Source organism: Sinohyriopsis cumingii, chromosome 13 (assembly GCF_028554795.1).
Source record: "Sinohyriopsis cumingii isolate HCF-2022 chromosome 13, ASM2855479v2, whole genome shotgun sequence".
In the NCBI taxonomy this organism is placed as follows: Eukaryota; Metazoa; Mollusca; class Bivalvia; order Unionida; family Unionidae; genus Sinohyriopsis; species Sinohyriopsis cumingii.
The window spans coordinates 9,567,814-9,582,503 of NC_142973.1; the positions used below are offsets into that span (position 1 = coordinate 9,567,814).

The 14,690-nt window shown below is 34.6% G+C and overlaps 1 protein-coding gene across 9 annotated transcripts in view; it reads right to left on the reverse strand.

Annotated features, from left to right (window-relative positions):
* LOC149784927 (cleavage and polyadenylation specificity factor subunit 6-like) overlaps positions 1–14,690 on the reverse strand; it is a 117,609-nt gene that overhangs the window by 47,534 nt on the left and 55,385 nt on the right. For 6 of the 9 annotated variants that reach the window (XR_016425331.1, XM_089978547.1, XM_089978552.1 and 3 more), the window contains 3 exons: positions 13,878–13,990; positions 11,063–11,210; positions 4,219–4,464 (listed from right to left, as the gene is read on the reverse strand). Coding sequence is in view for 7 of the 9 variants with exons in the window: in XM_089978547.1 (XP_089834673.1) it covers positions 4,227–4,464; positions 11,063–11,210; positions 13,878–13,990 (499 nt within the window). In the remaining 2 variants the exon portion in view is untranslated. Of the gene's footprint in view, positions 1–4,206; positions 4,465–11,062; positions 11,211–13,877; positions 13,991–14,690 lie in introns of all 9 variants that reach the window. The other 3 variants (XR_016425332.1, XM_089978549.1, XM_089978546.1) reach the window with 1 other exon arrangement.

A 14,690-nucleotide genomic window follows, 5' to 3' on the forward strand; every position in this document is an offset into this window, starting at 1 on the left:
AAATTATCTTGCAGGCAAAAAAAGCAATTTGTAAAGAAATGCTAAGATTATAATGGAGTTCTGTGCAATTCAACTTTTCTATAACATCAATGCAAATATTTTAATTCATTGAATAGTAATGACAGAAACCTATGGAATCTCTAGTCATTCAAAACACAATACAGAAATAAAATTCATTTGTAAAAAAATGCACCAGCTCCCATTTGAACATGTTGAAAAAGAATAATAAAAACAAATGATATGGTAATAATGATGTATAGAAATTCAATAATAAAAATGATCATTTTTTGCAAAACAAAAAGAATAATGTAAAAATTCACATAAAGTAACACAATTATAAATCTGACAATGTGGCACTTTTTTTGTCACGTAGGTAAGTATTCGAGTACAACCATACTAGCACTATGTATATATTTGGATATCAAACAGAAAGAGGCCGGGGGTGATATCACTCACCTGGAAAATAGTGGTCTAAATGGCAACTGTAACAGTCATAAGGCAGGTGCCTTGGGTTGATACATTAGGTCTATTTTCAGGTATCTGGCAGACATTGGCTTATCTGCATTTCTACTTTGAGTACTAGGCTAGATGGTGGATTGGAATTATGTATATGAATATGAAAGGTTTTCAAATTAGGATTCTATATCTGAACTTGATGAGAGATGAGTATTTCACACATAGTTAAAATGAAAGCCATATTATTGCCAGGTTATCCAGCAAATCCTAAGGAACATTATTACTACCAGGATTAACCAAAGAGACTAAACCATGCTAAAACAGCTAGAGAAGAAATCAACATTGGTTTGACATTTGGTTGCTAAAGAAAACACACCAATGCTGGTGGAGCCAACCCGGAATGTCCTTAAAAACTGGCTTAGAGAAAAAGCTGAATATCTTTTTCTTGTACTTGGTATGGAAGTTACACTATTACCATGGAAGTTACACTACTACCATGGAAGTTACACTATTACCATGGATACGCTTTAAACAAAAATGTACATCTGGTAGAAAAGACCATAGGAACTGTTCCCAGCATGTTCAATCCTAATCGACCCAGCCATTCTATAGAAGCTTACAATAGGTTTTCCACAGAGCTGCTACAGAAACAAAGCCATTGCTTGGGAAGAGAGCATCTTGGAAACAGATGTGATAGAACATGGCATATGAAACAGGTCTACCAAGTCTGATCAAAAGTGACCCACCCATTCAAGTTTTTGACCCAGTTACTAATGAAGTCACCCCAGGCAATTCTGACCAAACATGTCCTACCAGACATTCATACCAATTCTGAACTAAACTGGCACAGCTATTCCGTCAAAGAAGTTGAAAAAAGGTTTACTATGGAAGCCAAACCAGTGTAGGGAAATGCCCTCAGAACATTATTCCAAAACACCTTGCCTCACAAAACATTACTACCAGATTTGATCTAAATTAATCCAGTGGATTTTTGAGAAATGGTAACAGAGAACTCATGCTGGATGAAGGGTCATACCATATGCTCACTTTACTTCAAGGCCATGTAGAAATACAAAACGAAAATGGAGAATCAACTAAAAGATAAGAGGGACATTGAAAACAGAATTTTAAATTTCACTATGAGACAGATTTTAGTTACAGCAGAAAGACTGATCTGTATGGTGTTTAATGAAACACCACTGATTATTGACTCTGCTGTTGCCAATGACATGACTGGTACATACAATAAACAACAAAATCAAATAATACACAAGATCACAACATCTTTGAAAATCAGTTTCAAAATCAAAGTTGGACCAGCCAACTGTGTATCCAAAACTTTTATCAATTGATGAACATTTAAGGAAGTATATTACAGCTGAAAATATGTTATCAATAAAATGTGTCATTGTTCTGTCCCAATCCAAGGATTTGGGTTGGTTTAGTTTTTTATGGAACAACATCACAAACAAGCAATTTAAAATCAAGGTATTTGGAGTACCTTGGCCAAAAACATACGACAATACCCAATCTAGGCTGACGCAAACGAAGGATTCAAACCTGCATCCTTTCTGTGAGGAGTCCAGCATGATAACCATTAAGCCACAGTGGCTCCTGCTTCGATTGGTAGCCTTTTATGACATCCAGGGTACACATTGGACCAATTGTCTCATTAGGAAAGATCAATCCAATAATCACAATAAAAGGTTGTATTCATAGTATATGTGCAGCGTGGTAAGTCGGTTTACTAAAGTTTCTGAGTTGCTTCAACATATACCAACTATGGACATACACAAAGCGCTGTGGTCAAATTAAGAATATTTACTTCCTCAAAGAAGATGAGCTTAACAGAATATTTAATTGAAGGTTTTGCATATGTCAACTTTGTGATGCTTTTACAGCTTGAAACCTGCAGATTTCCAAAGTCAAGAGAATTCAGGATGTATTACTCTGTTGCTTATCTAAACCATGTACTGAAATTGACCAGGTCATCAAAAGATTAGTTTCAAGCAAAAAAGCTTTCAGAATATTTGCATAGGATCCTGAAATAAAAGTTATTTTGAATTATTTTCCTATTAAGACCACTCAAGCAAAGCTTCTGAATTTTCTACATGTTTGAAGAAAATGGATCAATTCCAAAGCATATCTGTACAATGATAAACATGTAGTAGTATAAAATAAGTGACAATAATTTTTTGATATCTTTAATAGGTAGTTCACTTACAAAAGTGTATTTGTAAAATTGCATTTAAATGCTTGTTTTTATTCTTTTTACATTTTCCAGATTTCAACTATGTATCAATGTAATGTGCTTTTAATAATATTGTCCACTTTTTCTTTTTAGCCCCACAAAAGTGACCAATTTGCTTGGGAAACGTTCAATTACAAATACACAAGATGTGAAATTTTTTAATTTCTGATCATAATACTGTAGTTACCTTTTAATGAGGTACAAATTTTTATACTTTTGTAGTGATCATGTTTAAGGTAGGTAAAATTATTGGCTGCTTGTTTCAACTGAACACATTACCATTCATGATACAATTTATCATATTTACTTGCTTATAAGTTGAGTCCAACTGCAAACTGCACAGACGCATATCTTCCATTGTATAATGTTCCAGCAGATCAGGGTCTGTGCAGATTGTTAGGAGTAATCAGCAGAACAAAATAAAATAGACCTTGATCTGCTGGTGCATTATGCTGCAGCAGATCATGATCTTTGTTGCTTGCAGTTTGACTGGACTTATAAGCAAGTACAGATGGTATACTCAGAGACACTGCCAGAATGTTATCACTAAAACTAAGTGAGAATAAAACAAAAACAAACAACAACAAAAAAAAAAAAGGGGGGGGGCAATTCTAGGGTTCACTCCTGAATACTTAAATATCCATCTCTCTCCTTCCTACCTGCTACAATGTTAGGGCTCAACCGAAATTAAAATCCTCATAAGACGATTAAGCATTCATCGGTTGTGGACTCTTTCTCAGCTTAATCTGCCTCATATCTGTGTATGCATAATGGTACAAGCTGAGAACCCCCTTTCAATCTGCCGTGTGAAGGGGCATATGCATATTTATCTTAGTGATTCATCTTAACCCAGCTTCTTGCATTGTTTTAGAATTATCGTCCTTCATTTTGAGAGAAACTCCATTACATGCTTCACTTTCTTCATTGCTGTTCACTTTGGCAATCCGCCACCACCATCTTGAAGTTGAAAATAATCAGTAATTTTCACCCAACCATGCCCAAATACAATTTACTTGAGGAAACGGACCAAAGTTTGTGAATGCACGAATCTGAGGAAATGACGTCAACTGCAGAACCCCTCTAGAACATAGTTATAGATATTTCCAAGCATCGCTTGTATTAACGTACATTTGCATACTTTGGACTAGAAAGAGGTATTTTAATCTGACTTGTTTTTCTTTTATTCTTATTTATCCAGTTAAATAAAAATTCTATAGTGCATAAAGCACATTTTCATATGTGCTACTTTTAACTAATTTGTTGGAGTTCTCATGGATCATGGCTTTCCAAATGTGCAAATTCATTACATTTCGCAGAATTTGCATATTTGTGCGCCCTGGCAGCATCTCTGCTAAACTAGCATGTATGCACAGATTTTCGACCCCCCCACCCACTTGATAAATACATATATTAAGATGATGTTTAAAGTTTGTACCACATTCATACAAGAATAACCACAGTATTTCAGTAGTACTTACTGATGAAATGTGTAGTTTTACCTGAGATCATACCTGTGATTTTAGTGTCTACTTCTGCTGCTACTGTACTCCCTCTCTCTGTCAGTCTCCCGTTCACGCCTCTCTGGTCTTTCTCGATGGCGTTCTTCATAGTGGCGACTGCTGCTCTCCCTTGCCTCTCTCTCACGACTTCTCTCACGATATTCACGTTCCTTGCTGCGAGAGCGATGACTGCGACCTCTCTTTTCTCTGTCCCTGTCCCGGTCACGTTCCCTGGATCTTGAGCGCCTGGTACTACTCCTAAATGGGAGGTGACATAAATAAATTTATTAAGTAACCAGTAAACGGATTATCTGTCACACTTCACAACATTTAATTTTCTTCATTAAACCCTTAAAACGGATCATTGCCTAAATCACAAAAATCTGAAGCCTGGTCGTTTTTAGTAAATTTTATTTCCATGCAATAGCAACAACTAATTTTACCTCAGTAAATACAAGACGACTAGTTAATTCATAAATACCTCATCGAACATAAGGGCTCCAGCATTAAACTTATTCACTCATATTTATGAGGACGATTAAGACATTTTTTTTGAAGATCCTCATCCAAGCATTTTAGGCAAATTCATAGTTATTTACAGATGAGTTAGGCTGATGCAGAAAAAGTAAAAGATCCAAGTCGCATACTCTGCAGGACAAGCACCCAACCGAAAATTACTCGTGCCTTTAATATTTTCATTATTTGATGCCACAGTAATTTAGCTACAAACATATCAGGTAATTTTTGAACAGATTTCATTTGCAACCTCATTATATGTAAAGTTGTTGTTGTAGAGTTTAACACCATTTTCAGCATAAGATAGGCTATACATGACAGGCAGTATAAATGGTGAAGAACACAGGAAAACCCTGGAAAGAACCACCAAACCACGAGAAGCTACTGGCAAGTTTTCTCACACATCCACACTGGCTGAACCCAAGACTTGAACCCACGCAGACAGAGGTGAGATGGTTGTGATCCATAACGGTGAGTCATTTAGACCACTATATGTAAAGTACAGATGACCTCAATTCACGGAAAAGAATGACATAGCATAACATGCCAACCCCTGGAGAGGAAAAAAGAGTAATCCGATTGGACAAAAAGAGTAATCCAAGCAGAAAAAGAGTAATCCACATATAACATGATAACAATTCAATGAGCATATGTACAAAATGAGTTATTTATCCCTCTGGACTTTTGCCATCAATTACTGATTGAAGTTTTTGTATATAATGCTTTGAGCTTTAAAAAGCAATAGACTCTCATATTGCATTTCAAAACACTTTGTACCAGCTGAGACTATGAATGTTTTGCATACACCAGTAGAGCACAAAGTGCTGGGTTACAGAGCCTGGATCTGAATTTTATTTTTGTTAACAATACTGAACAATCTCTCACAGTCAGCATTAGAATGGTAAAGAACCAATATTCCTTTCATAACCTGACAAAGAGGAAATTTATATCTTACAGATATTGGGTCTTTTAGCTGGGAAATAAGATGAAAAAAATCAACTCTGTCCGCACGAAGCACATTGTCAGGTAGAGTGCCAACTTGATACTTCAAGAGTTTTCCTTTATCACCAGCCTTTCCTGCAGCATGGTGTATCATATGACAGCAACAAACTGATATGTACAATGATGGAGACATTTTTCAAAATATAGAATGCAACTCCTTTATGAATTCCAGTCATCACTGATGCAGTATCAGCTGAAAACCCCATACAGTTCTGCCAACTTATGTTGTTTCAGAGCATTATCAAGCAAATAACAAAAAAAGTTTTCTCCAGTGGATTCTAATGTTAATTCTGGTAATGAAAGAAGAGCACTCTGACTTTGCCTTTTTCATTGTCAAAGTCTCTTACACAGACTGGGTACTTTTTGTCATAACCACTACTCCTGTCTGTTGCAATACTAAATGGCCCAATTTTCATGGCTTCTGCAATTTTAAGTGAAGTATCTTCTGCTAAACACCTAACAATATTAGATGATTTTGTTCATGCACAAGCATATTGTCTGCAATTTTGGAATCGGAAAACATTAGTCTGAACAAAGGACCAATGTAGTCTTCTACTGTTAGGGGTAGTCCATGTTCTATAAGAACTCAATAGATAACGCCTCTGCTTTTATTAAATTCGTGTCCACAATTAAGTTCTGCTGTAAAAAAGAAGTTACCTTAGTATTGGAGTTAGTAAAACGAGCTTATTCAAGGTTTCTTTGTTTTACCACCATGAACAATATTAAAATTCTTTTCTACGTGGCCTGCAAGGGGCGTGAAGCTGCCCTAGAATGGAATGCTGTATTGTGTAATTCATGAATTCTGAATTGGTTTTTCATCTTTTCCTAATCCATCTGTGAAATTATTTGAAAAAATTTTTTGCTTTAACACATGCATTGACCAGAATAAATCTGACTTAACATTTAGCACCAAATACCTATAGATTGGTTCTGTACCAGATATAAATTATAACAAAGAATCTGTGAGCAAAGATTAAAAGTCAGAAAACCAGTATGTTCTCTCCTAACTAAGCCATACAGGTGCTATAAATAGAAACCGAGGTCAAAAGTAGATACCAGCATGTTTTTTGGAAATAAGGCAACTGCTATCAATAGAACAATATACTGTTAGGAAAGTGCATGCAAGCTTTCGGACAAGTGTACTCTTATGTCGTAACATAGAAGTCGTCTTTTCTAGAATACCTTCTGTGGGATTAATGGGATGTTAATACAAATGTGAAAGCAAATTATTATTTTTTTGGGGAGGGGGATATACCAAAAATGCGTAATCAAAATAAAGTTTATCGCGTAAGGCGTAATTTAGGGAGAAAAAAAGCATAATGATTATGCAATAAGTGTAATGGTTGGCACATGTACAACATGCGAATTTGATCCTTTTTTTTGAAACATCAACCTGAGATGAAGTTAATGAAATTAAATTTTTCTTTTTGTGAGGGAAGGGGATGGTTATTTGACCTTCCTCCCCTGCAGCTACATCAATGTAACCTTCAACTAATCCTCATGAAACATCCTTCGTCCTCTCTAGATCAGTTAATGAAGATTTCTGATTCCATGATGAAACAACTGACAGATGAAATCATTGAGAGAACGGATGCACAGACTGCTCAATTACTATTCATACATGTGTATTGACAATGTTGGCAATTGCTAATTCACCACGTGTCTCCATGATGTTGTCAATTACTATTTATACACATGTATCCACAATGGTGTCAATTACTAATTATACACGTATCCACATTATTGTCAATTACTAATTATACACGTATCCACATTATTGTCAATTACTAATTATAAACCATCCACAAAGGTAAGTATAGAGATGGGTCATGTCAGCCATGTTTTATCGTTATACTTATCATAATTGTCTTCGATACTGTATGTATCACTATAATAACACCTATATAAATAAACTTAACAATTTACAATAGAGTCCATGCATCACATGTATCTTTGCATAAATCAGTCAGATGTTTTAATTCCCAAAACTTAACAAAAATGAACTGTTTTCCTTTTCTCTATGTTAGTCCTTTGATGTTTACTAAATACTGGTCTGACACAGTCAAATGATTTTAAAGTCTAAAAGTCTATTCCAAAACAAGAGACACACTCAACACATGACAACAAGCAAATAGGGGTGTTGCTATTTAAGACCCTAACAGCTAAAGTAGCACCTTTCACATTAAGTGCACTTTTAGGAATTATGCACTTTCCAGTTCTCAGCTGTTGACATGGTGCACTCAATACAAAAACATCATTCAGGCTCAAGGAACTAAACACAACATTTACTGGTGTCATTTTCCTGACAAAATATATATATAGTTCTTGAGAAGAACTGCAGTGGGTCAAGTTGGTAGGGCACCTGCATGGTCATGTTTTGTTTTGAATTTGTCTTCCTTGGTTATTGTGAGCAAAATCGGACTGCTAAAGGATGCAAAGCATACTTCCTTGGTTGGATATATCTAAGCACTTGGTTATATTTCAATCGGGTGAATGGTGGTATTTAAGCAGAATATGGTGTGCATTTTCAGAGTTCAATTTATAATCAATTCATTGTAAAAAAAATTCAAACAATACTCAAGTGGAACAAATATTTACCAAAATGAATCAAAATGCACATAGAATATTATCTGAAAAATACTTTCAAGGAGTAATAATTACTTTCTTATCATAGTTTAAAATTGTCATTTTAAAAAGTGTCTGTAGCAGTTAACTGAACAGCTGTAGTAGCTACAAGAGTTTATTTACAGGTTTTAAGCACAGTTTTGCTGTTTTTCCTTTTTCATTTGAAGGCTTAGAATGACAGAAAATATTTACAATGGGGCTTTTTATATCATAGATTATGCTTGATCCTATAATTATCTTCATTTGTTTGGTCAAGTCTGTACTGTGGGAAACAAATGCAAGTGTAAATACTGTGATTCATCAGTGATACTGAACAAAGCTTAAATTAATGTCAGAACTCTCTCATCACAATAATTTTTGGCAAATGTTGAATAGAAAACAAATGTACAAACATTCTGATCAGAACACTTTTTGACAAGTTTATGAACAGAAAACGAATGTTGCAATATTCTCATCAGAAAAATTTTGGGGACTTTTTTAAAACAGAAAACAAAATATCTAAATATTCTGATCAGAATACTCTTTGGTAAATTGCTGAATAGAAAACAAACTTCAGCACAAGATAGGCTATACATGGCAGTCAGTATAAATGGTGGAGGAAGAACCCAGGAATACTTTTGGCAAATGTTTTAAATAGAAAACTAGTGTACACATCAATCAACCAAATCTGTTCAGAATACCTATTGGCAAATTTTAGAATAGAAAATTGGTATCTGAATATTCATTTGTTTACCATGCACGTTTGATTCAAACTCAGACCCACAAAATACCTTATTTATTCACAAGTTGTGTGCATCTCAAACTGAAAGTATCCAGATCTGCCTTGAATTAATATGCTGGCAGATCTAAGTCTATGCAGTTTGTTGAGAGTTATCAGTTGACAAAACAACAAAGACCCTGATATGTTGGTGCATTTTATGGCGGCAGATCAGGGTCTATGTTGTTTGCAGTTAGATTTGACTTATAAGTGGTTATCATAATGCCAAAATTCTGTACAGTCATATGTCTCATTAAAAAGGGAACATGTAATACAGGATGATGTCAAAGAAAACAAAGCTCTTACACATCAATCAACCAAATCTGTGAACATTCATTATGTCAGGAGCAGCTGTAGTCGATACCCAAAACCCTATAACTCCCTGAATGTTTCACTTCAAAAAGTTAAGTTCAATATATTTCCATATTCAGTATTTTATTAAAGTTTTGAAGTCGCTATGCAACTATGGAATTGCCAATATTCTTAAAATCTGAGTCATTTTCTTAATTTTCTCAAAGTTTGTAAAATGCAGATGTCAGCTTCACATCAACATGTATATGGGCCAGATGACAAGACTTTGAAAAAAAATCATGAAACTTGTATCAGTGAAGAGCTTGCTGCCACAATAAAGCTCGCTACTCCATGCATTAGTACAATGCCACTCTAATCCGTGTATATTCAAATATGTGAAGGTATTATTTCCATTTTCTTCCTGTGCCTTTATAAACTAACTTAACTGCTTGTTGGAAATGAGATTTTACCCATGAAACTGAACGGTCTACTCCCAGACTTGGCTGAAATAGAAACTAGTTCCAGGTACCTGGCACTGGTCTGAATTGTTTACTACCAAACTTGTTTGAGATGGGGAACTAGTTCCAGGTATCTGGTCCTGGCAGAGTTTACATTATAATCTTTAAAGAAGTCATGGGGTCATTACACAACTATCACAATGTACAGTTCAAGCACAAGATGAAAGGATTTTTAGTTAAAACATTTATCAAGCCAAAACATGAGTTTCTTTTGGCTTAGCTGAAATGCTCATGTTCTCTTTTGGTCATTGTAAAGTTAGTCAAATAACTTGTTGGAATGTTCAGAATACGAATACACTAGTATGACAAAATCCATAGAACTGCAATCAATATATCCAAATTTAACTAAATTAATTGGCCACATGTTCAGGTAATTTGATGAACAAATCACTTCTGAAAGAATTTGTAGATAGTATCCACATTTAATTTTGCTTCTGTCCTTATTTACCATCCATTTTCAGCATTTAAGGTTCTACTGATCTGACATTTCATTTTTAGTCCTCAAAAATGAACAAGACCTCCAAATGTTATTTAATTAGATTTAGATGACTTAATTCAATGTTTTCACTGCAAGGATGAGGGCTTATAATCAATACCATTGTAAAGAACAGAGAATGCATTCGATACCTTTATTAACATTAACATTATACTGAAAATCTTTCCAAATACACTAAACAAATATTTGAATTAGAAAATCTGGTATTTGCTTCAGTTCTAATATTGAATCACCTCCAGCCTAGTCCATCTGAAACATTGGAACTACTGTATCTGCATATTATGATAGCGGCAAGAATAAAGTTCAACTGACAAATGGACAAACAGACAAGGTTTAGCACTATGCTAGTGCTTACAATTACATTGCATGACTTTCTTGCATTTTGTAGGTTTTTATGCAAATTATTACAAATCGGTCTCAACCATGAAACCATGCATCCTAGAACAGAGCCTGATAAAAAACTTTCTAGGATGGGCACTGCCTTAATACCTGAAAGAGAGGTCAAGCCCAACGGGCAACTCTGCTGAATTCAACAAGTCAAAGGCCAATAACTAATTACTCTGCAAGGACAGAAAACTACTTTTCTGAGACTTAAAATTACTTACTGAAAGTTTTCTGAATAAGCTCAACACTGAAAATGTTCATACTCACTTTGAACCATATGATTTTTCCTCAATTCCATGCAACGTGTCTTGAAGCGAGCTGATGAGAATTTTACAACGATCATCACTAGCAATCTTGGACTGCTTAATTAGAGAAATTGCTGTAACAAGTGTCTCTATCGCACTAGCAAAGTCACCTGCAGAAGAAACACAAATATAAAAGTGAGACATTTTGTCTGAATTTTATACACAGATATTAACCAGTTACTATGTATAAAATTTTAGAAGGCAAATGAAAGTTGAAATGTCCTTACAAAATTCTGTTGCCTTGTCAATGAAATTTTGGTAAATGGTGATGCCTATTAATAACTATAGTTGATAATATTAATGAATACTAGAAATTTACTATATACTGCCACTGGCATGTCAATACTCCTCATGGTATGTATAACAGCCAAGGTCAATAGCATAGTCACTGGCAATAGTGTAAAAGACTGGGATCCTTTCACAAAAATTCTTTACATTATTAATGTTGTCAGACAAGGACAATCAAGGCAGGGGTATGTGTTGCACCTAGACCTGTTTTCACAAAGCTTCTTGAGTGCAAACTTGAAATGTAGTTGTTCAGCATGAAAAACTAATTATAATTATGTAGTACTATTGCACTGCACCATACTAAGAAGATGGAACCAATATCAGAAGCACTGCTTTGCTGATAATGGTGCAAATCCCCTTAATTTCAAACTGGACAAGAACTAGGGTAAAGGTTGTTTGACCAAACAGGAAAAAAAGGTTCAAGACAGCAATTAAAGTGAAATTCATTGAACATCCTGATGTACAAGTAATTATCCTACAACAGTCCAAGAAAAAGATACTTCATACAATGGCTTTAAGAAAGGAATTAGACTGGCATCATGCTCTCTTTTATTCTAATTACTAACTGGAAGAGGAAATATTTTAGTTTGGACTGGCAACTTTGCATCACAGAAAAGGAAAGCAATGCAATAAATAGCAGCTGATGTATTACTCCTATTCATTTTAAACTCAAACTTTCATTTCTCATAAACTCGGACAGATTCATTGTATCATACATGCATGAATATAATGCATACTTTAATTTAAAAACTTTTCAATCAAATGTCAGCCCCGTGTTAAATGGTAAAAGCATTTGTAACAAAATTGTCAGAACTGTCTTTTGACTTATTAGGGTTCTTTGACATGCATCAAATCTGCTAATTTTCTACTCCATGAATGCAAAACAATCGCAGACTTTCTTAACTGCTTAGAGATCAAAATTTTTAAAAATCTTTTTCATCAATTAAAAATGTGTATTTTCAATACAATAATGAATTGTCAAAGTCAGTTCAGATCACTGAAAGCATCATCAAACCCAAGCAACCATAAATAAATAGACAGAATAATGGTATGCTGTGCTACAAAATATATGGATTAGAACATAAGACTCCTAATTCCTAATACTTAGTTCCAAATACATAAACAACATCAACAGTCCACATGGATCTGGTTGCCATCTTGAACCAAACTTGTCGTGATCTCTTACTACAAATTCTTTACACTCCTTTCAGAACAGCATTTTACCGTTTCAGAAAAATTCAAACTTTATAGACAATTAAAAAAAAATCACTGTGTAGTGAATTCTTATTAACCATATCCTCAAGGCTCCTTGGGAGAAACTTATCAACAGGGTTACTGCCACAAACTTTAAAAAAAAAGATTCCAGACCTTTTCCGTTTCCAGACCTAACATTTTGAGAAGTTTATTAACCTACTACGGCTAAAAATTGCAAGTAAAATGTCAAGAGATTCTATCAATGTCCTAAAACTTCTAACTCCCAAAAGCAAAAAAGCAGTCATGTTAATCGTTTCAAGACTTTTTAGTCATTTTTCAAGATATTTTCAAGACTTGGGAAGTAATTTTCAAATTTTAGACCTTTCCAGATTCCCAGACCTGCATGGGAATCCTGTCTCAATGGCCTAGGCAACCAAAGGAACCAGTCTTGGAAAATAAATACACCAGATCTGATCTGGTGAGTCAATGTCATTTGAGATAAGGTACCATGGGGAAAGGTTATACATTGGCCATAAGCACATGTATAGTTAGTATAATAATGTGCGTGAACAAGGTATCATTTTTCTAGTTGGTCCCCCACCTCAATGAGTGGTATCAATTCAGGCAATGAAGAGCCACAGACAAATGGACAAGTTTTTAATTGTTAATTGTTATGGTGCAAATTATATAACATTGATTTTTATCAAAATCTGTTAATCCTAAACTATATGTATAAATAATCTATATGGTCATATATTATACATGTCATCTGACTATAAATCTGTATTTAAGAACTACCAATTTTAGCATTAACCTGTTGAGTGCACATTCTGTTTTATCTTAATTCTACCAGTAAGGGGAATGTACATGATTATGCTATGTACATCTGTGGTTCAACATCCACCTATTATTTTTTCCATGCAGTTAAATGTGTTCATCCGCAAATGCCTGCAGGTAATCACTATTATCCTTTGTTTTGGGGCTTTTTGAAGATACAGGAGTTGATTATACAGTTTCTGACTAACTGATTGCAATCGAAGCAGCCAAACACGTGTCGGCATTTACATTTGGAATAAAATTAGGTAAAATCTCTCACTTTTTCTTAACATGAATACTTTGCTGCAATACACATTACAAGTGTTTAATATAAAGCCCAAAACTTTATGATGCACTGAATGGTATCTATTATTTTTGTCTCTCAAAATCAAGATAAATATGTAAACAACTTAATTTGATGTCTGTAGCTACATTACAATAGAATCCAGTTTGAACTTTATTGTTGTTTAGGTTCTTACCAGCACTTGCATCCTGAACAGCTCTTGAAATAGCACTGCTGGACACAGTTTTGTTCCTCTGAAAAATTTCCTCAAATTCTGCTTCATTCAGGGCTGGAGACTGATCATGACGACTGAAATAAGTGTGTGTAGGAACTTGGCAAATGAAGGAGTTTGAATAAAAAGTTATTTCTTTATTACTAGCAAATCTATCATGAAAGCAAGCCTTCTTACTTCTATGTCTTATCCATGTCGAATAATTAGGATTATTAATTTCAAGAGGTTTCTTTTATACTTTGACAATTACAGTAACGAGTGGCGCCCTTTCAAAATCGGTCCCATAACCCAAGTTCAACAGTGTAAAAAATATCTAGGTCAGTGTTGTGTACCAATACAAAAGCTCTAAGGACTATTCTATTAAACTCAGAAAACCTCTATGGAATAGCAGCACGTTATTCCAGCAGCATTTATCTCCCAATCAAGCGAAACAAAACAAAAATAGCTATTTTATTTTACATGAACATTCAGTTAATTTTGTCCCTATCCTTTCATAGTGATAGCACCAAAGTTAACACTGATGATATCTGACTAACCATTGTGACAGAGCTATGGAGTTACTGGGTAGACATGGAAAGTAAGAGTGGTTCCTGGTCCTTGTTTCAATGATACAACCACTACAGTATTTGTTAATCGTAATTAATCTGTTCCAGCATTTGTTCTGGAATTTATAACTAAATATATATACATGTTTCAACTGAATTTCAGGTTAATGGGTATTTTTAAGCGTAAATTCAATTTTGGATGAAAATTTGTTTTGCTATTCAGAGACGAGGG